The following is a 22488-nucleotide window of genomic DNA, read 5'->3' on the forward strand; positions in this document are numbered from 1 at the left end:
ATTTGTATTTCCTGATTCAAATCAATACGATGTACAAATTTGGAATGTAGCCTGCTTTCTATTGCTGTACCTCTGCACTTTAGTGTGTCCCTTCTTTCCACATCCAAAACATGGCATCTCCTGAGTCTTATGTTCCACAGTACCCACTTTTGCACAAACCTTTATCATAGCATTCAAATCTGGTTTTCCAGGTAAAGCTTCAATGATCTTTTGACAATCAGCATTAGCATTATCCCTAGCTAATTGCGTAACTAGAGTATCTTGTAAAACAACATCAAAAACTTGCTTTTCAACTGCTTCTTGTAGCCTCTCAACAAAGGATAAAAAGAGCTCCTTGGGTCCTTGTCTTACAGTAGTATATAATTGCATTCATACCCAGCGCTTTTTTTTTTTTTTGTGATTGAACGGATAAAAACAGCCACTCTAGAACATGTAGCGGATCCTGCCAGCGCTCCTTCCGCTGGCCCAGTAATCCCATGGGATGATAGTTGGCAATGGCTACATATAAACTTACTGGTGTCTCTAAATCCACACGATGTACCTTTTTCTGTTGCATACCATTGACATATTGTGGGACTGTTTTTCATGCTTTGCGGTAATACCGTCCACTGATATCGTTGACAAGGCACCATGTTGTTCCTACTAGGTATTGAAAAAGCAAATTAGCATTTGTCAATTTCATGTAAAGGGAGAGTGAAAAAAACAATCTTTCAGATCAATAACCAAAATGTATAGTCTGCATCAATAACTCCTGGTAAAACAAATAGACCTTGCAAGGTTACACTAGGACATCCGAGTAATAGTGCACTTAACCCATTTCCAGTGGGTCCCACGGCATTCATTGGTACCTTATGCGCTCTGCTATTCTCTGTTGTGATTGCGGTTGCTGTGGTAACATCCAGTCCGGCGCTCCCTGCGGTTCGGGCTGCGAGTTGACTGTTTAGGCCTGGAACTGGTTGGGAAGATTCATTTGTGTCAGCACACGGTTCCTCCCCGCGTTCTTTCTCCAGTTTCCCTGCACTCTGCAGCTGCTTCTTATCAGCTGACCTTGAGCATTATACTTAGACCTGCACTGCTTCACAAAATGCCTCAGCTTCCCACAGCAATGACACATCAAAACAGATTTACCTCTCCCACTCAGCTTCGACTTCTTAAGGCAGTTTTTCTTTAAGTGACCTTCTTGCCCGCATGTATAACAGCGATGAACTACCTTAACTGCTGCCGCAAAAGTTTTTGTTAAATGCTCCATCTGAAATGTGGTGGTTCCCACTTTCCCGCAAGCATCCATTAGCTCAGTTAAGGTGGGGTTACGATTTGCCATCCCTGCAATAACTTTCCTGCAGTCCTCGTTTGCGTTGTCCTTCGCTAACTGTAACAACAACGCTTCTTTAACAGCCCCGTTTTGTATTTGTTTGTCTAAGGCAAATCACTCCCCAATTGAATGGCTCCCATTCGGGTGGGCCACTTCTTGCTGAGAGCAAGACAATACCCCGCCACCCATAGCAGCCGCGGCCCCGAAATCACCGTCTGCAAGTGCGTGCTCTCTTAATTTTCTCCAGAACCTGGCTGGGTCTGGGCCAGACACAGTAACCTGGACTGGCTGCAGCGTGAATAACTCCTCCACGCTACCGCCTGACTTTCCCGACCCTCGGGCTCTGCAGCAATTATGTCCCGCTTCCACCTCTTCAGAAAGGTCTACTAAGGGTGGCTCAGTCTCAGATTCGTGTAACTGGACGGTAGAAGGATCAATGTTCCGCTGCTGTTCTCTGGGTGGTGGGGCGGGGGGGCTGAGGCGGTGCAGAGGGCGGTGGGGGGAGCTCTGGCGGCAAGTAGGGCGAAGTCACTGTGAAAGGAGCTGTAGCCGCCTCAGCCGCCGCCTTTGCCTCTCTGTCCTCCTTCAATTGCTCCAGTGAGTCTATAACTAATCTCCAGGTCGTCAAACGACGCAGTGGCGATCTTGTCCTCCCTTGAGGCAGCCTCAAACAGAGAAATTACAGCGCTTTGCCACGTACTAACTTCGAAAGCAGTCTGCACCGTAGCTGGCAAATTATTCTTTTTACACCATTATTTACAATTATTTACACCAATTATTTACATCAATAGTCTCCGGAGCAAATGCTCATCGTATTTTACCCCTCTCTTAGAGAGGATATGTCGGAGAAGCCTTACTATCGCACTTTCTTCTTTAGAAATATTTTGGCCCATCTCCTTTTCCCCGGCTGCTCACCTCACTGGGTGTCCCGTTGCAAGGTACTTTTCTTTTCTTGCGAGTCGTCCTCCGGCCCGCCCCGCCCCGGTCTTCAGTCCCGCTGAGCCGTACTCCAGCCGGTGTACCTGCTTCTGGGCTATTCCCCGAACTTGCCGTCGATCAGCGTCTCATCGGGGTCACCATCTGAGGAGAAGGAACACGCCTCCACACAATCCAATGTGAATCAAAGTGAAGACGCTTTATTAAGCATAAGCTGTCCCTTTTATACATTTTGTACTTTCCCTGGCCGTAAGCATGTGCATTGCTATTGGTTAATATTACGAAACATACTCTTCTTTGATGTGTTGATTGGTTACTGCTCTGCCACTAGTCCTTTCTTAATTGGCTCCGTCAGTTCTTGTTTCTTCTCCTCCGTGTTCGGCTCCCACCGGCTACTCCCTCAATTCTTGTTTGCTCAGCTGCTGTTTTTCCTCATCTCTTCTCTCCAAGGTCGGCTTGTTGACACTAGCTACATGAATCTTGTCATGCAGCTAGGCCCTCACTCCATACTCTCATACTTCTGGCTCATTACATGACCATTCTCCTCCAAAAACCCCTCTACAAAAAGCCATCCAGCTGGCTCTAGACATTGCTGAGCGAGAAAAATGGCCAGTAGTCTATATGTATACTGACTCGTGGATGGTAGCAAATGCCCTGTGGGGATGTGTAGAGGGGTTTTTGGAGGAGAATGGTCATGTAATGAGCCAGAAGTATGAGAGTATGGAGTGAGGGCCTAGCTGCGTGACAAGATTCATGTAGCTAGTGTCAACAAGCCGACCTTGGAGAGATGAGGAAAAACAGCAGCTGAGCAAACAAGAATTGAGGGAGTAGCCGGTGGGAACCGAACACGGAGGAGGAGAAACAAGAACTGATGGAGCCAATTAAGGAAGGACCAGTGGCAGAGCAGTGACCAATCAACACATCAAAGAAGAGTATGTTTAGTAATATTAACCAGTAGCAATGCACATGCTTACAGCCAGGGAAAGTACAAAATGTATAAAAGGGACAGCTTATGTTTAATAAAGCGTCTTCACTTTGATTCACATTGGATTGTGTGGAGGCGTGTTCCTTCTCCTCAGATGGTGACCCCGATGAGACGCTGATCAACGGCAAGTTCGGGGAATAGCCCAGAAGGAGGTACACCGGCTGGAGTACGGCTCAGCGGGACTGAAGACCGGGGCGAGCCGGAGGACGACTCGCAAGAAAAGAAAATTACGTTGCAACGGGACACTTAGTGAGGTGAGCAGCCGGGGAAAAAGGAGATGGGCTAAAATATTTCTAAAGAAGAAAGTGTGATAGTAATGCTTCTCCGACATATCCTGTCTAAGAGAGGGGTAAAATACGATGAGCATTTGCTCCACAGAGTATTGATGTAAATAATTGGTGTAAATAATTGTAAATAATGGTGTAAAAAGAATAATTTGCCAGCTACAGCGCAGACTGCTTTCGAAGTTAGTACGTGGCAAAGCGCTGGAACTTCTCTGTTTGAGGCTGCCTCAAGGGGGGACAAGATCGCCACTGTGTCGTTTGACGACGTGGAGATTAGTTATAGACTCACTGGACCAACTGAAGGAGGACAGAGAGGCAAAGGCGGCGGCTGAGGCGGCTACAGCTCCTTTCACAGTGACTTCGCCCTCCGCGCCGCCAGAGCTGCCCCCCCACCGCCCTCCGCGTCGCCAGAGCCCCCCCACTTCACCCTCTGCGCTGCCAGAGCCCCCCGCCACCACCCAGGGAACAGCAGCGGAATATTGATCCTTCTACTGTCCTGTTACCCGAATCTGAGGCTGAGCCACCCTTAGTAGACCTTTCTGAAGAGGTGGAAGCAGGACATAATTGCTGCAGAGCCCGAGGGTCGGGAAAGTCAGGCGGTAGCGTGGAGGAGTTATTCACGCTGCAGCCATTCCAGGTTACTGTGTCTGGCCCGGACCCGGCCAGGTTCTGGAGAAAATTAAGAGAGCACGCACTTGCGGACGGTGATTTCGGGGCCGCGTCTGCTATGGGTGGCGGGGTATTGTCTTGCTCGGTATATCGAGGGGATGGAAGTGGCCCACCCGAATGGGAGCCATTCAATTGGGGAGTGATTTGCCTTAGACAAACAAATACAAAACGGGGCTGTTAAAGAAGCGTTGTTGTTACAGTTAGCGAAGGACAACGCAAACGAGGACTGCAGGAAAGTTATTGCAGGGATGGCAAATCGTAACCCCACCTTAACCGCACTAATGGATGCTTGTGGGAAAGTGGGAACCACCACATTTCAGATGGAGCATTTAACAAAAACTTTTGCGGCAGCAGTTAAGGTAGTTCATCGCTGTTATACATGCGGGCAAGAAGGTCACTTAAAGAAAAACTGCCTTAAGAAGTCGAAGCTGAGTGGGAGAGGTAAATCTGTTTTGATGTGTCATTGCTGTGGGAAGCTGAGGCATTTTGTGAAGCAGTGCAGGTCTAAGTATAATGCTCAAGGTCAGCTGATAAGAAGCAGCTGCAGAGTGCAGGGAAACTGGAGAAAGAACGCGGGGAGGAACCGTGTGCTGACACAAATGAATCTTCCCAACCAGTTCCAGGCCTAAACAGTCAACTCGCAGTCCAAACCGCAGGGAGCGCCGGACTGGATGTTACCACAGCAACCGCAATCACAATAGAGAATAGCAGAGTGCATAAGGTACCAATGAATGCCGTGGGACCCACTGGAAATGGGCTAAGTGCACTATTACTCGGACGTCCTAGTGTAACCTTGCAAGGTCTATTTGTTTTACCAGGAGTTATTGATGCAGACTATACATTTTGGTTATTGATCTGAAAGATTGTTTTTTTCACTCTCCCTTTACATGAAATTGACAAATGCTAATTTGCTTTTTCAATACCTAGTAGGAACAACATGGTGTCTTGTCAACGATATCAGTGGACGGTATTACTGCAAGGCATGAAAAACAATCCCACAATATGTCAATGGTATGCAACAGAAAAAGGTACATCGTGTGAATTTAGAGACACCAGTAAGTTTATATGTAGCCATTGCCAACTATCATCCCATGGGATTACTGGGCCAGCGGAAGGAGGCCTGGCAGGATCCGCTACACGTTCTAGAGTGGCTGTTTTTATCTGTTCAATCACACACAGACACGCACACACAAAAAAAAAAAGGCACTGGGTATGAATGCAATTATATACTACTGTAAGACAAGGACCCAAGGAGCTCTTTTTATCCTTTGTTGAGAGGCTACAAGAAGCAGTTGAAAAGCAAGTTTTTGATGTTGGTTTACGAGATACTCTAGTTACACAGCTAGCTAGGGATAATGCTAATGCTGATTGTCAAAAGATCATTGAAGCTTTACCTGGAAAAACAGATTTGAATGCTATGATAAAGGCATGTGCAAAAGTGGGTACTGTGGAACATAAGGCTCAAGTTATGGCTGCGGCCGTGCTTGGGGCTTACGTCGTCACAATTGCAGTCTCTATTCCAATTGTTAGCAGGGGACACAACTTTAACAGCACCACGACAGACTACTGCAAAGGTACAGCAACTGATTACAGAAATAGAAAGCAGGCTACATTCCAAATTTATACATCGTATTGATTTGAATCAGGAAATACAAATTATCGCTTTGTTTGATAGGCAAATTCCGTATGCGATAATTGGTCAATGGAATTCAGAATAATCAGATTTGTTACATGTATTGGAATTGGTTGTTTCTACCTTCAAGAACAAAGGAAACTGTCCCCATGATTGCAGAGCAATTGGCACAGATTATCATCAAAGGACGGATGCGATGTCGGGAGCTTGTGGCTAGAGATCCTGCATCACTAACCGTTCCTATTGCAGCTCAATATTTTGAGTGGTGTATGGCTAATAGCTTTGCTTTGCAAACAGCCATGGAGAATTTCTCGGGACAGGTTGTTTACCACTTGCCCTCCCATCCTGTTATAAAATTGAGTGCGGAACTTCCAATTGCCACAGGAGTGTGGTGCGCAGACACTCCTGTGGATGGAATTACCATTTTTAGGGATGGATCTGGAAAAACAGGCAAGGTGGGCCTTGTCTGGTATTCTGACGGCAAGTGGGAATCTATGGTAGTACAACAAAAGGGTTCACCTCAGGTGGTAGAATTACGAGCTGTATTAGAAGTATTTCAGAATTTTCCCACTCCCTTTAATTTGGTTACTGATTCAGCATATGTAGCTGGCATTGTAAAGCAATTGGAGAGACCTGTTATAGAGCATACACGTAATCAGTGTGTTTTTGAATTGCTGCGAGCTCTGTGGCAAGAAATTCAAATCCGAACTGCATTGTTTTATGTTTTACATGTAAGAAGTCATACTAATTTGACTGGGTTTATTGCAGAAGGCAATGCTCGAGTGGACTCTTTGGTTTCTGACCCCACAAATTCTACTGCAATGACTGTACAGGTGCCGCACATTAAACAGCAGGCACGTACATCACAGGAGTTTTTTCATCAAGGACATCGGGCACTGCGACGACAATTTCATTTGTCACACAGTGATGCTCGGAATATCGTGGCTATGTGTCCTGATTGTCAGCAACTGCCGCAACCTACGCCGATACAAGGAACCAATCCTCGAGGACTGCAGGCCTTGGACATTTGGCAAACAGATGTAACTCACATTGCTGAATTTAGCAGGTTAAAATATGTTCACGTAACAATTGACACTTTTTCTTCTTTGATTATAGCTACAGCGCAAACAGGCGAATCCAGCAAACACGTTCAACGACACAGGCGTTCTGCTATTGCGGCCCTGGGCATTCCACAGACGATTAAAACGGACAATGGCCCAGGCTATGTGGCACGCGCCACACAGGACTTTTTCCACTGTGGGGTATAACACATGTAACGGGCGTCCCACATTCACCAACGGGACAAGCTATTGTGGAGCGCATGAATCAAACTCTGAAATACCTTTTACAAAAACAAAAAGGGTGAGAGCCAGGGCTATCTCCTCCTGACAGGTTGTGTAAAGCGCTTTATGTACTAAACTTTTTACGCTTGCCACAGGACTACTCTGTACCTCCAGCGGTAAAACATGGTGCAGGGTTAAAGGGAGGTATGGAGGCTTTTCAGAAAGAACAGGAACAAGCCAAAGTGATGGTAAAAAATGGGGTGACTGGTGTGTGGGAAGGTCCAATGAAATTAATAACGTTGGGTCGAGGGTATGCATGTGTCGTTACAGATACAGGAGCCAAATGGGTACCAGCTAAGTGGGTGAAGCCGTGGCTACAAAAACAACCCGAACTACAGGAGCCAACTCAGGATCTGCCTCGCAACACTGACCTCTCGAGAGATCCAGTGCCCTGACTGCGGGAAGTGTGAAAAAAGGTTTGCGTGGGAGGTATAGAAAAGGGAGCAAAAAGCACAGTCATGATGAAGCAAGGGGTTGTTTTTTCTGTGTTAAGCCTGCTTTGGATCCTGGACCTGACAAAAGGTCATCAACCGATAGTCCTTCCACCGACACCGTGGAAGGGGAGTCACAACATTTGGGTGACTCTGATGCGGAGCTTGAACCAGACGCAGTTTTGTGCCTCCTTAGCTCAACCTGAACAACCCTTTCATACATTTCTAGTGGGGGTCCCCTTAAACAGATCTGAAAGTGAGGAGATAGTGGCAGGGTTGAATGTGCTGAAACAGAGCCTCTGTGAGAATGCAATGAAATGTGGCGAACATTGGGATTTATGGGACGATAGCTTGCCTGTCAGTCCCTTAGAGCCCCAAGAACTTGACATCCTAGGAACTTTAGGGGTGGAATCCTGTGTGTTTTTCAATTACACAGAGGGATCAAACATTTATCAGAACAACATACAGAGATTACAAAATGTCACACCCAGTAATCCATTGTGGCAAAATGAATCTATCTGGTGTGCAAGCGTAGGGTGCAGTCGAACAGAGCCAGCACCGGATTTGGCCATGCCTAGAAAATTACCAGAAGGTTTATTCCTAATTTGTGGAGATAGGGCTTGGCCAGGGCTGCCCAGTAAAAAACTGGGAGGTCCGTGTACCATAGGTAAATTAAGCTTACTAATGCCTACACGACAGGTCATATTAAACCACACTAACCTACACAAGATTAAAAGAAGTGTCACTACCTTGGGGAAAGAATGTAAAGATGAGGTAGAACTATGGTCTAGGACCAAAGTAGTTCTTTCTTCTATTTTTGCCCCGGGTGTCGCTGCTGCACAAGGACTAACACAATTGCGAAATTTAGCTTGCTGGGTTGCAAAAAGAGCTGATCAAACTTCTAGAATTTTAGGAACATTAGCCAATGGTGTAGATAGTATCCGACAGGCTACTTTACAAAATAGAGCTGCTATAGATTTTTTATTATTAGTGCACGGTCACGGATGTCAGGATTTTGATGGGATGTGTTGCATGGATCTGAATGATCATTCCAGGTCAATTCATAAGCAGATCAAAGAGCTCATGGATGCCACACAGAAAATACGGGAACAGCATGGGTTTCTGGATGACTGGTTGGGTAATTTGGGAATTGGAGGGTGGCTGGTCGGATTGATTAAAATGCTATTGATGGGATTGTTTGTGATTTGTATTATCATGCTTGTATTGCCGTGTTTTTTCTCCTCCTTGCAAAGGGCCCTGCAGCGGACAATAAACACGGCCTTTCTGGCTCAAGAAAAGAAAGGGGGAATTGTAGAGGGGTTTTTGGAGCAGAATGGTCATGTAATGAGCCAGAAGTATGAGAGTATGGAGTGAAGGCCTAGCTGCGTGACAAGATTCATGTAGCTAGTGTCAACAAGCCGACCTTGGAGAGATGAGGAAAAACAGCAGCTGAGCAAACAAGAATTGAGGGAGTAGCCGGTGGGAACCGAACACGGAGGAGGAGAAACAAGAACTGATGGAGCCAATTAAGAAAGGACCAGTGGCAGAGCAGTGACCAATCAACACATCAAAGAAGAGTATGTTTAGTAATATTAATGAATAGCAGTGCACATGCTTACAGCCAGGGAAAGTACAAAATGTATAAAAGGGACAGCTTATGCTTAATAAAGCGTCTTCACTTTGATTCACATTGGATTGTGTGGAGGCGTGTTCCTTCTCCTCAGGGATGGCTGAAGCACTGGAAGAAAAACAACTGGCAACGCAGAGGCAAACCCATCTGGGCAGCCGAATTATGGCAGGATATTGCTACCCGATTAGAGAAGCTGGTTGTGAAGGTACGTCACGTAGATGCTCAGGTCCCCAAGAGTCGAGCCACTGAGGAACATCAAAACAACCAGCAGGTGTATCAAGCTGCTAAGATTAGAGTGTCCCAAGTAGACCTGGACTGGCAGCATAAAGATGAATTATTCTTATCTCGGTGGGCCCATAATACATTGGTCCATCAAGGCAGAGATGCTACATACAGATGGGCCTGTGACCGAGGGGTGGATTTGACCGTGGACACCATTGCACAGGTCATCCACGAATGTGAAACTTCTGCCGCATTTAAACAGGCCAAACGGCTGAAACCCCTGTGGTATGGAGGACGATAGCTAAAATACAAGTATGGAGAGGCCTGGCAAATTGATTACATCTCGCTTCCACGAACCCGCTAAGGCAAGTGCTATGTGCTCACGATACCGGCTGGTTGGAAACATACCCCGTGCCTCATGCCACTGCCTGTAACACTATTGTGGGCCTTGAGAAGCAGATTTTGTGGTGACATGGCACTCCAGAAAGAATAGAGTGAGACAATGGGACTCATTTCTGAAATAGCCTCATAGACACCTGGGCTAAAGAGCATGGTATTGAATGGATATATCCCATCCCCTACCATGCACCAGCTGCTGGGAAAGTGGAACGATGTAATGGACTGTTGAAGATGACACTGAAAACAATGGGTGATGGGACTTTTTCAAAAATTGGGATGAACACGTAGCAAAAGCCACCTGGTTAGTCAATACCAGGGGATCTGTCAACTGGGCTGGTCCTGCTCAATCCAAGCTGTTGCGCACTGTAGAGGGGGATAAAGTTCCTGTGGTTCATGCAATAAATATGTTGGGGAAAACAGTTTGGATTACTCCTGCCTTGAGCAAAGGCAAACCTATGCATGGAATTGCTTTTGCTCAAGGACCTGGGTGCACCTGGTGGATGATGCAGGAGGATGGGGGAGTTAAATGTGTACCCCAAGGAGATTTGATTTTGGGCGAGAATAGCCAATAACTGTATGATGCTAAGTGTCATTTATTATAGTAAGAATCACTCCAGACCTTGAACATGGGCTGCAGCAGATACATGCACTGCAAGATCAAGATGCAGTACACCATCCTGCTGTGTCCTACTTCAACAGTCCATAACACTGTACTGAGGCCTGGTCCCAAGCTCCTGAGTGGATCCCACACCAATGTTTTTCCTGCCCTGTGAGACTATGATGAGGAATGGAACCCATGGATTTAGACTGAATTGATTTAACAGGCTTCTTGGAGAGATGGCCCATGGACTGGAGAGAATATCTGCGTGTGGATGTGTATGTATGTTGAGGGATGGGGAAAAATGGTAGTGACTTGATGTAAATGATATAGAACAAGGGGTGGAGTCCTGTCCTGGTTTCATTGGGATTTTGTTTCAGTTTGTGGCCAGCCATGGTGATCAGGGCCATTAGCAGTTAAATGCAGGGCAGCTGACCCAGGCTGGCCCACAGGTGTATTCTATATCAGTAACAATCAAGTTCACTATAAAAGGGAGGGCTTGCTGGGAAGAGGTGGGGCTGTTTTTGCCCTCCCCTCCCTGACGATTGCTATTCCTGTACAACTTGCTGCAACCTGTAGCTAAGTATACTTTTGTGTGTTTTGTGTTAGCATTTATATTGGTTTCTTTATTTTATTAAATCTGTTTAATTTCAACCCATGAGTCTCCCTCTTTTTCCCTAATTTCCTTTCTCAGTTGGGAAAGGGACATGGGGTGAGAGGAAAAACTGTTATTGTTTATCCCTGGTTGCGGGCTAAACGAAGATAACCGTCTTGGTTTCACAAGTTGATAGAACATGCTGGTTGCATTGGGAATTGGGTTCTTGATAGGACTATTAGCCTAAGATTATAGAGAAAGGTATGTGACAGCTTTATATCCTCATTGAGGTGGAAATTTATCCCAAGGTTGTGTGTCTAGTCCATTCTGACCTTTGTAAAAAACACTGTGAGGATATTCATCTTTGAGATGACTTTCTAAGCATACAAGAAGGTTGTAAGACAGGAGGGAACTCCCTAATTGTGTATTGCAAGTAGGGATTCTTTATGTTCTTGTGCATAGTAGGGTCCATCAAGTCCAGTAAATGCCTAATTGCACCTACCAACTTAAGGGGAAAAAGCATTTTGTTACTCTGCTACGGTAACAAGAATTGCAGGAAATGATACCTTTTGTTCCTCTTCTAGGATACAGCTGAAATGTAAATTCTGTGTGTATGGCTAGGCTTCCGAGATCTGCATGGTAAAAGAGTTATGTTCATAGCAAAGCTGGAACAAAATACTCTGTTTTAGGTCAAATTAATGTACTATACTGTTGTACTGTAATGTTCTCTTGAAGATTTTATGTATTTCAGGGAATTGACTTAATTTTAATGTTATAATTAATATTTAGTATTTCAGGGTTAATTTCAACCAGTCTTCCACTCAGTAACTTACTGTGAACATCTTTTTAATAGAACTGATGTAGAATGGCCTTGTTGTTTATTGTCCATTGTTAAGGTTTAGGTTCATTAGTAGCTGAATTCATTCTAAGTATTTTCATTAAGCTTTTTTTATTCTTGCTGTTTGCTTTGTGCTCAAGTTCATGCATTTTCTGTTACCCTCTGTTGTAGATGAATTATTAAGAGAAGTCATTGTGGGGTTAACTAAAAGGGTTTTATGAATGATTAAACGATGATCAAATGGTAATTGATTGAATGAAAATCAAATGGTAATAAAATGATGATTAAGCAATAATTGAATGGTAATTAAACAGTGATTTAACAATGATTTGACAATGATATAAATTATTGTTTAAATCATCATTTAGATGGTGATTGGACAATGATTTAGGCAGAAGACAAACACTCTACTACTTACTGCACTTGTAATAATTATGCTGTAGCTGGATATATAAATGTTGCTAGCATACAATGTACTCTTAGGCCTAATGTAAAATGTCACTTACTTTGTTACAGATATCAGATGCTGGGTGAAGGGTCTCTCAACCTCAAGGAGTAACCTTGAGAGGCATCCCTCCTCAAGGAGGAGATTGCCGTGCAGCCTACTGCCATACACGAGAGCTCAATGGGCTTGGGGGGGTGTGCTACAGATATTTATAGTGTGAAGTGATTGACTCCTAGTCAAGCCCCCTTTTGGTGTATGTGCAGTTGTAACAGTTTTAGTTTTGTCTAGTCCCAGATCGGGTTCACAGAATCACAGAATCAACCAGGTTGCAAGAGACCTCGGGGATCATCGAGTCCGACTGTTGCCCTGACACACCCTGTCAACTAGACCATGGCACTAAGTGCCATGTCCAGTCTTTTCTTAAACACATCCAGAGATGGCGACTCCACCACCTCCCTGGGTAGCCCATTCCAATGTCTAATAACCCTTTCTGAGAAGAAATGCTTCCTAATGTCCAACCTGAACCTCCCCTGGTGAAGCTTGAGGCTGTGTCCTCTTGTCCTATCGCTAGTTGCCCAGGAGAAGAGGCCGACTCCCACTTCACTACAACCTCCCTTCAGGTAGTTGTAGACTGCAATAAGGTCACCCCTGAGCCTCCTCTTCTCCAGACTAAACAACCCCAGCTCCCTCAGCCGTTCCTCGTAGGTCAGACCCTCCAGACCCTTCACCAGCTTGGTTGCCCTCCTCTGGACTCGCTCCAACACCTCAACATCTTTCTTGAAGTGCGGGGCCCAGAAATGGACACAGTACTCAAGGTGCGGCCTCACCAGTGCCGAGTATAGAGGGACGATCGCTTGCCTAGACCGGCTGGCTACACTATTCCTAGTAGAGGCCAGGATGCCATTGGCCTTCTTGGCCACCTGGGTGCACTGCTGGCTCATGTTTAGCCGGCTGTCGATCAGCACCCCCAGGTCTCTTTCCACCGGGCCGCTTTCTAACCACTCTTCCCCCAGCCTGTAGAGCTGCATGGGGTTGTTGTGGCTGAAGTGTAAGACCCGGCACTTGTTCTTGTTGAACCTCATGCCGTTGGTCTCAGCCCATCTATCTAACCTGTCCAGATCCCTCTGTAGGGCCTTCCTACCCTCCAGCAGATCGACAGTCCCACCCAGCTTGGTGTCATCTGCAAATTTACTGAGGGTGCACTCAATCCCTATGTCTAGATCATCTATAAAGATATTGAACAGCACCGGCCCCAGAACTGAGCCCTGGGGAACACCGCTAGTGACCGGCCGCCAGTTGGACTTTGCCCCATTCACCACCCCTCTCTGGGCTCGGCCATCCAGCCAGTTTTTAACCCATCGAAGAGTCCACCCATCTAAGCCCCGGGCAGCTATTTTGTCTAGGAGGATGCTGTGGGAGAGAGTGTTGAATGCCTTACTGAAGTCTAGATAGACTACATCCACAGCCCTGCCCTCATCTACTAAGCGGGTCACTTGGTCATAGAAGGAGACCAGGTTGGTCAAGCAGGACCTACCTTTTCTGAATCCATGTTGGCTGGCCCCGATTGTCCTGCATGTGCCGTGTAATGGCACTCAGGATGATCTGTTCCATCACCTTGCCTGGCACTGAGGTCAGGCTGACAGGCCTATAGTTCCCTGGATCATCCTTCCAGCCCTTCTTGTAGATAGGTGTTACATTTGCTAATTTCCAGTCAGCTGGAACTTCTCCAGTTAACCAGTACTGCCAGTAGATAATAGAGACTGGCTTGGCAAGTTCATTTGCCAGTTCCTTCATTACTCTAGGGTGAATCCCATCTGGGCCCATAGCCTTGTGGGTGTCCAACTGGCACAGCAGGTCACTAACCGTCTCCTCCTGGATCATGGGAGGTTCACACAGCCCCCCGTCCCTAACTTCAGGCTCTGGGGGCTGAGTCTCCTGAGGACAACCGGTCTTGACATTAAAGACCGAGGCAAAGAAGGCATTGAGCACCTCTGCCTTTTCCTCATCCCCTGACACTACACTACCCTCCTCATTCAGCAAGTGGTGGAGGCTCTCCTTGACCCTCCTTTTGCTGTTGATGTATTTGTAAAAGCTTTTTTTGTTATCTTTGACTGTAGCAGCCAAATCAAGCTCTAATTGAGCATTGGCCCTTCTAATCTTCTCCCTACATGACCTGGCCACGTCCCTATAGACCTCCCAAGTTACCCAACCCTTCTTCCAGAGCAAATAGGCTCTCTTTTTCTCCTGAAGTTCTAGCCTAAGTTCTCTGTTTAACCAGGCCGGTCTTTTTCCCCAACGGCTTGTCTTCCTACACACCAGGACAGCCTGCTCCTGAATATTTAGCAATTCCCTTTTGAAGCACGTCCAGCCTTCCTGGACTCCTTTGCCCTTCAGGACCGACTCCCAAGGGACTCGGTCCACCAGCCTCTTAAACAGGCTAAGGTCTGCCCGCCAGAAATCTAAGGCAGAAGTTCTGCTCTTGCCCCTCCTTACTTCCCCCACTATCAAACTCTAACATTTCGTGGTTGCTATTCCCAAGATGGCCACCGACCCTCACATCTCCCACTAGTCCTTCTCTGTTCACAAACAACAGGTCAAGCAGGGCCCCTCCTCTAGTGGGCTCATTTACCACTTGCATGAGGAAGTTGTCCTCCACACATTCGAGGAACCTCCTAGATTGCTTCTTCTCTGCCATGTTGAATTTCCAGCAGACATCCGGCAAGTTGAAGTCGCCCACGAGTACAAGGGCCGGCGACCGGGCGGCTTCTGACAGCCGCTTGTAAAACGCCTCATCTGCCTGCTTATCCTGGTTGGGTGGTCTATAACAGACTCCCACCGTAATGTCCGCCCTGCCGACCTTCCCCTGATCTTCACCCATAAACATTCAACCTTGTCATCCTCACCATCTTCCTCAATTTCAACACAGTCCAAGCACTCCCTAACATACAGTGCTACCCCACCACCTCTCCTGCTTCGCCTGTCCCTCTTAAAGAGCTTATAGCCATCCATAGCAGCACTCCAGTCATGAGAGTCATCCCACCATGTTTCTGTGATGGCAACCACATCATAACCTTCCTGCTGTACAGTGGCTTCTAGCTCTTCCTGTTTGTTGCCCATACTGTGTGCATTGGTGTAAACGCACTTCAGCTGGGCTAGTGGCCTTGCCCCCAATGCAGGCCTGTCACCCCTAGGTTCATTTGTGACTGCCCTGGTCTTATCCCCCTCCCCCATCAAACCTAGTTTAAAGACCTCTTGACCAGCTCTGCCAGCTTCTGGGCCATAACCCTTTTCCCCTTCTGATTCAGCTGTTCCCCATCTGGCATAAGCAGGCACAGTGCCTTGAAAGCCACCCCATGGTCAAAGAACCCAAAATCCCACCTTCGGCACCAGTCTCTTAGCCACATATTAATCTGTTGTACTTTCATAGTCTTTTCCCTATTTTCACCAAACACTGAAGGAATGGAAGAGAATATAACCTGTGCACCTACCCCCTTTACCAAATGCCCCAGGGCCCTGAAGTCCCTTTTGATTGCCCTCATACTTCTCTCTTCAATCTCATCCCTACCCACCTGGAATACCACCCACCTGCTTGGTGCTGTTAGCTCCTGATAAGACATGGCCTAGACTCCTTGGTTCCTGAGAAGATATGGCCTAGCACAATTCTCAAGGTTTGCACAGCAAGGCTGATTTCAGTCAGGCCTACTTGTCAGTAATGCCTGAACCAAAGTACTGTTCACTCAGAGTGGGTGTATCTGTCACACCCTCTCAAATGAGAGACGTTCCATAGAAAATTGCTCTCTAATTTTGGATTGAACTAGTAGTTGATGAGCTTCAGTACCTCATAGCTATTGCCTGTATCCCTGATGCATCATCTGACTTGATTGAGAAGTCTCCCTGTGCTCCAGTGAAAGGTTTTCATATGACCTGGTGTCATGGTTTAACCATAGACATCAACTAAACGCCAACAGACACTGGAGCAGTAACTTTCCTGGACGGGTACCTTTTGGCTGTTGTTTTTTCTTGCAGTTCCTGTACTCGAGCTTCTAGTCTCCAGGTAGGTTCACCATCCCACTTCCTCATGTCCCCCCGCTGGTCACGCAGATAGAACCACAGGGTGGCATATGGTGTGCGCCACTGGTAACCCTCTCCCCTGAACACAAAAAGGCTGACTCTTAACCTGTCCTTCTTTAATTGCTGAGACAATTGTTGGGACAGTTTCTCCAGAGCTGAGATGCAGGCCTAGAAGGAGGAAGTGAGATTCTCTTCAAATTCTCAGAGATGGCTGGCCAGTCCATCCCCAGTTGATGCTCCTTTCCAGCTTGTTATTGCTAGGGTGTTGGCATATGATGTCAGTGCACTTTGTACAAACTTTTGTCACGTGGACCGTGTGCATCAGATTTCATTTGGGTCTTTGGATACCTGTTTGTTGTCCAGGTTGCTGTGGATCACCTCCACCATGACTAATTCCCTCAGATACTGGATAACTCCCTCAGTGTTGGTCCACTTGCTTCAGGAATTTGCAAGTTCTTCCTTGAAGGGATACCTGTCCTTCACACTTGACAGGAGCCGACTCCAAAGACTGAGGACTCCTGCCCCTTTTACAATCCCTTTGTCAGTGGCCTTATCCCTAGCAAGGGATCCCAGCTTGCCTGGCTTCCTTACCCTCTAATTCCTCATTATTGGCTCCAATATCCCAGCATTGGGAGTAACCAGCTGATAATTTGCTCGCCTGATCGACAGCTTCACATATCTTACAGCTCACTAAAGGATAAGGATTGGGTGGTTTCTGTCTCATTTATGATTTCATAGAATCATAGAATCCTAGAACCATTTTGGTTGGAAAGGACCCTTAAGATCATCGAGTCCAACCATTAACCTAGCACTGCCAAGTCCACCACTAAACCATGTCCCTAAGCACCACATCTACATGTCCTATCTTTCAGTCCCTTCCCCCTCCTGTTCTTGTGACTGCTCTGCTGCGGAACAGGCTGCCTCTTCTGATTCTTTCTCCTACTCTCTCTTAGTAAGGGATGAAGAAGCTTCTCCTAAAGGAGTTGACTTCTGCTTCCATTGTTTCTTCTTAGTTATAGGGGTGACTGATATAGTTGAAGGCTGGGTCTCTATTTTAGCCACAGTGTCTGTTGGTATGTTTTCAGATCCAGAGACCCTCTCTTCTCCTTGAGGGTGCTGAATAGTACTGAGCAGCATTCAGGAGGTGCAGGCCAGGCCCCAGCACAGTGCGATAAGTTGTGCCTCTTTGGAATAGCCATGGCATTTTTTTTTTTTTAAACATTCTATCACTTCATCAGGATCTGAGAGTGAAGTTCCAGACCATCGGAGGTGACAACCTTTCTAGATACCTGCCCGCATGCCTTGCCACCCATAACCACACTGCCACGGGGCCTGGGTGATATTCCTAAATAGTTGGTTAACCTTGGAAAAAGCTGAAATAATATTCCTGAGAAATACCAATTGGAGTATTTTGTTTACCCAAGGATGTTCAAGATACTGAAGAGCTATTGTAAAGAGGGAGAAAACATCACAGAAGAAGGTGGTGAAGGTGCCATTCTGTATTTCCTCCACAAAAAACCTCTTGGAGGAAGTGTAATTGTTAATTGTCTCCATGAGATGGTTCCTGAAGTACAGTAATGGCATCAGTACAGAGCCCAAAGAGCAGATTAAGCTTAAGGCTGGTGTTTTAATAATAAATCTCCCAGGCAAAACATCACTAAGTGCTACCGAGCACAGCAAACTGCAAAAGCCAAAATCAGTCTTTAACATGCACAACAAAAAAGGGAGCATGGCACAGATCAGATAAACTAATGTTGAGAACAGATAAATCAATATCGTGACCAGCAACTGTTAACAGATATAATAATTATAAATTCTTTCTAATACGCTCTGGTCAAATCCGTTATCTCAAATCCTTCAAGCCCCATGTTGGGTTAAAGCACAAGAGTCCTTTTTGGCACCCCAGCCAGCAACTAAGCACCACACGGCCGCTCCCTCATTCCCCACTGGTGGGGTGGGGGAAGAAGTGGAAGGGTAAAAATGAGAAAGAAATTCGTGGGTTGAGATAAAGACAGTTTAATAATTAGAAAGAATCACAGAATGGTTAGGGTTGGAAGGGACCCCTGGAGATCATCTAGTCCAACCCCCTGCCAAAGCAGGTTCACTTAGAGCATGTTGCACAGGGTTGTGTCCAAGTGGGTTTTGAATATCTCCAGAGAAGGAGACTCCACAACCTTCCTGGGCAGCCTGTTCCAGTGCTCTGTCACCCTCAAAGTAAAGAAGTTTTTCATCCTATTCAGATGAAACTTCCCGTGTTTCAGTTTGTGCCTGTTGCCCCTTGTCCTGTCACTGGGCACATTAAGAAATTAAAAAATTTAATTAAGAAATTAAAAAAAAAAAGTATAAGGAAAAAAAAACCGAAACAACCAACAAAGAAGAAAATAAAACCCAAGAAAGGTAAGTGATGCAAATGAAAACAATTGCTCACCACCAACTGACTGATGCCCAGACAGTCCCTGAGTAGTGTCCCCTCCTGCCAACCTCCACTTCCAGTTTTATTGCTGAGCATGATGTCATATGGTATGGAATATCCCTTTGGCCAGTTGGGGTCAGCTGTCCTAGCTATGTCCCCTCCCAACTTCTTGTGCACCTCCAGCCTACTTGCTGGCAGGGCAGTGTGAGGAGCAGAAAAGGCCTTGATTCTGTGTGAGCACTGTTCAGCAGTAACTAAAATATCAGTGTGTTATCAACACTGTTTTAATCACAAATCGCAAACATAGCCCCATGCAAACTACTATGAAGAAATTTAACTCTATCCCAGCCAAAACCAGTACACCTGAGTTTGGGATTACACTTAAGGGATAATTTATACTAACCTTTCAGTAATAAAACTCCCTTGGACGTTTTAATGCTTTGTATTTATGCTCTTATTGTAGCTAACTGCATGTCTTTTCGAGGAACTATTCTGTATCTTCTTTTTAGCACATATCTTCATATGCAAAGACCTAAATAGTAGATATTCCACAGGATTTATTATACAAAATTAGGTTTTGATTAAAGTATTATTTTCTTAGACTATTAAGGGAATCTTTGATTGTTTTTACTTTTGTTTAGTATTTGATCCCTCTTGATAAAAGAAGAATGTTACTGTCTTTTTATGTTGTTGTGGTGTTTTTTGTTTTATATGCCCTTAGCACACTTTAAAGTATCTATTAGATTCTAAATGTAAATATTCATTTATCATAGATACTTAAACTGTGTGAAAAATGCATGTGGGATTTATTTATTTTATTTATTGGGATACCAATAAATGTATCTTTCGTGATCAGATTTCCTCAAATGTTTTGCTGAAACTATGCTCAAGAATTCATTGTGTTCATTAAACTTTATATTATGATTGTACTTCTAACATAAATCTTACTGTAACTCTCTTCAGTTTCCTTAAAGGAGACATGTTTATTGTCCATAATGAATTGGAAGATGGCTGGATGTGGGTTACAAACCTACGGACAGATGAACAAGGTCTTATTGTAGAAGACCTGGTAGAAGAAGTGGTAAGTAATTTTATTTTCAAATCTGTTGCAGAACTGACATTTGATTATTTTCTTTATTAAGAGAGTGTGTGTGTGTAAGTTAACATTGAAATAAACCCAAACTAGTGGCATTTAACTGCCTGACTTTATGTACTTTTCTAAACCTTCCTGCAGTAATTAAAACTGCCAGTTTTTAAATAGTGTAACAAACCTTTTAAGTCTAATTCAGTATCCAAACAAAGTACTTATTCACATGTTATCCAAACAAGTTCATGTGGAAATTAATGATACTGTGAACTTATTAGGCAGTTTCCTAAAGTCACCAGTCCTGATAAAGAACTTGCTAGTCTTTCAATTGCATTCTTTTTTTTTTGTTTTGTTTGCTATGAAACATTCATAGATGTATAGACTGAAATTTTGCACTGTGGTATGTCTTTTTTTTTTTTTTTTTTTTTTTTTTAAGGGCCGAGTGTGGGTTAAAAATATATTGATGAGTTAATTATACCTAGAAGGGCTTATGCTAAGTCAGGAAACTAGCCAGGTGACCTAAAGATAATTGAATTACTGCAGGAGAAGAGATGATTTAATGGACAAAAACACCCACCCCACCCCCTCACATGCTTTTTTTTTTTTTAAGAAGTTCACCATTGCTTTAGAGTCCTGATGATGTTTGTTTTGCAGCATATATATTTTGCTATTAGTAGAGCTTGCTTCACCTGTTTCTCACATCTATATCAGGATGTGAATGGCTAAATTGAAATGGCAGTGTTAGAGTATCTAACTGTAGATTTCTACATTACTGGTTGAAGTTCAGGAAAGTTGAGATTTAAGTTACCACATGTAAAGAAGGACTTGAAGAGTGACAGAAAAAAATCTTTTGAATGCATGGCTGCATTTCCACTTAGTGAATGAAGTTAAAAACCTCTTCACGTGAACTGCGCAATAAGCTATCTAGTTCAAAAATGTCTTTGATTTAGTGCTGTTTATTTCTACAGAAGGTTTTAACCTATGAAGTTTACTTTTCTAAACTCAAGCATATTGTTGTCATGCACTTAATGTGTTAATTCTCCTATTAGGGAAGAGAAGAAGATCCACATGAAGGCAAAATGTAAGGATTTTTGTTTTGTTATTAAAAGCAAATCAAAAAGTAACTGTTTGTAAACTTTAGCTATGAGATTGGGAAGGTGAACCAAAGCTGTGTGTACTTGTTTTTTGATCTTAATACTTTTCTTCTATACTAACTGTTGAAGATGCATAGGTAATTGACATGAAGTCTTGTATTAGTTATGCCTAATGTTAATGGGTTTTGCAGTGATAAAATCTTGGATGAGTGACTGTGTGATTACTTTACCCAGAATATGTACAATGGAGGGTGTGGTGTTTTCTGATTTGTGGGGTTTTTTTATACACATACAGTTTGCCTTAGAGGTAACCTTTTTTCAGGTCTGCTCAACTCTAAATGCAGGAGAGGGGACAAACTATCATTAGAGGAATGATAGTGTAATAGTAACACTTCCTCTGTGTTAGCCTCATGTGCTAACACTTAAAGTGAAAACCAGGAGACTGTAGAATAAGTGGTTTGCAGTTAATTGACTTGTTAAATACTTAAAAAAAAAAAAACCCAAAACCTAATACAATTTACAACGAACAATGAATTGATATTACGGGAAACTGTTGATTGTTATATTATTTTCAGTAGTAAAGATGAGTAGGAAATGAAAGTTACAGAAAATTTCTAGTAGCTGGATTAACTTCGTCTGTCCTCCCTTTGCTTGCTATAATTGCAGCTGCTGCTTCCTGTATTTATTGCCCAGTTTGCAGTCTCCAAAGGACTGATGATTGAAGAATGCATTTCTTGTTTTTGTGGTGGTTTTTTTTGGTTTTTCTTTTTTTTTTTTTTTTTCAAATACAGGAACTTTTTTTTTTTAACAAAGTAGTTTGTAGCAGATTCTTAGAGCTTTGACACTGTCAGTCCAGTTATTCACGCTGCTCAGAGGATTCCAGGGGAGGCAGGGATTTCTGCGAATATTCCAATAGCCAGAGATTGTCCTGTAAAGGTAATATAGAAAGCAAGTTAGAATTAGAGCTCTCTTTTGATGCGTAAAAGAAGCTTTCTTTTACACACTTACACGTGCGTGCGCACACACTCTGCAATGAAAGGCCGTGTTTCTAGCTTTACTTTAAAGGACAGGATGAGCTCTTAAGATGTAGCATGTGGTGTGCCACGTGTAAACTGAATAGCCATGCAATGTCAAGCTGTTTCCTATAATGATAGGTATCAGGTTGAGACTGGACAGATTGTTGTATTTTTTAGGATGATGCTCTGACGCAGGACTCTGTGGAAGATGCAAGGTGTGAGATTAAAGTAATTAATATTCAATAGTCTAACAAAGCTAGGTTTTATTTCTTCAACTTCTAGCAAAATTTAATTTTAGTTATTCTGTACAGTATTTAACTTTCATTAATCTCTTTGTTTGGGCTTTGCATTTCACGCTTCAAATAAATTGCTATCTGAGACTGACTTCAAATATGCCTGTCAAATTATCTAGCATTTAAACAATGCCTTTTCATCTCTAAACACACTTGGATTTGAACATCTACTTCATGTTGGACACTTGTATTGA

The 22488-nt window shown here is 44.3% G+C and overlaps 1 protein-coding gene across 1 annotated transcript in view; it reads left to right on the forward strand.

The window, feature by feature from the left end:
* The window catches only part of LOC137675718 (ras GTPase-activating protein 1), a gene marked incomplete at its 5' end in the record, with an annotated part of 129479 nt that overhangs the window by 48978 nt on the left and 58013 nt on the right, over positions 1–22488 (forward strand). The window contains 2 exons of the mRNA XM_068421909.1: positions 19768–19885; positions 20941–20972. Of these exons, the coding sequence (XP_068278010.1) occupies positions 19768–19885; positions 20941–20972 (150 nt within the window). The remainder of the gene's footprint in view (positions 1–19767; positions 19886–20940; positions 20973–22488) is intronic.

This window comes from Nyctibius grandis, chromosome W, assembly GCF_013368605.1.
Source record: "Nyctibius grandis isolate bNycGra1 chromosome W, bNycGra1.pri, whole genome shotgun sequence".
Classification (NCBI taxonomy): Eukaryota; Metazoa; Chordata; class Aves; order Nyctibiiformes; family Nyctibiidae; genus Nyctibius; species Nyctibius grandis.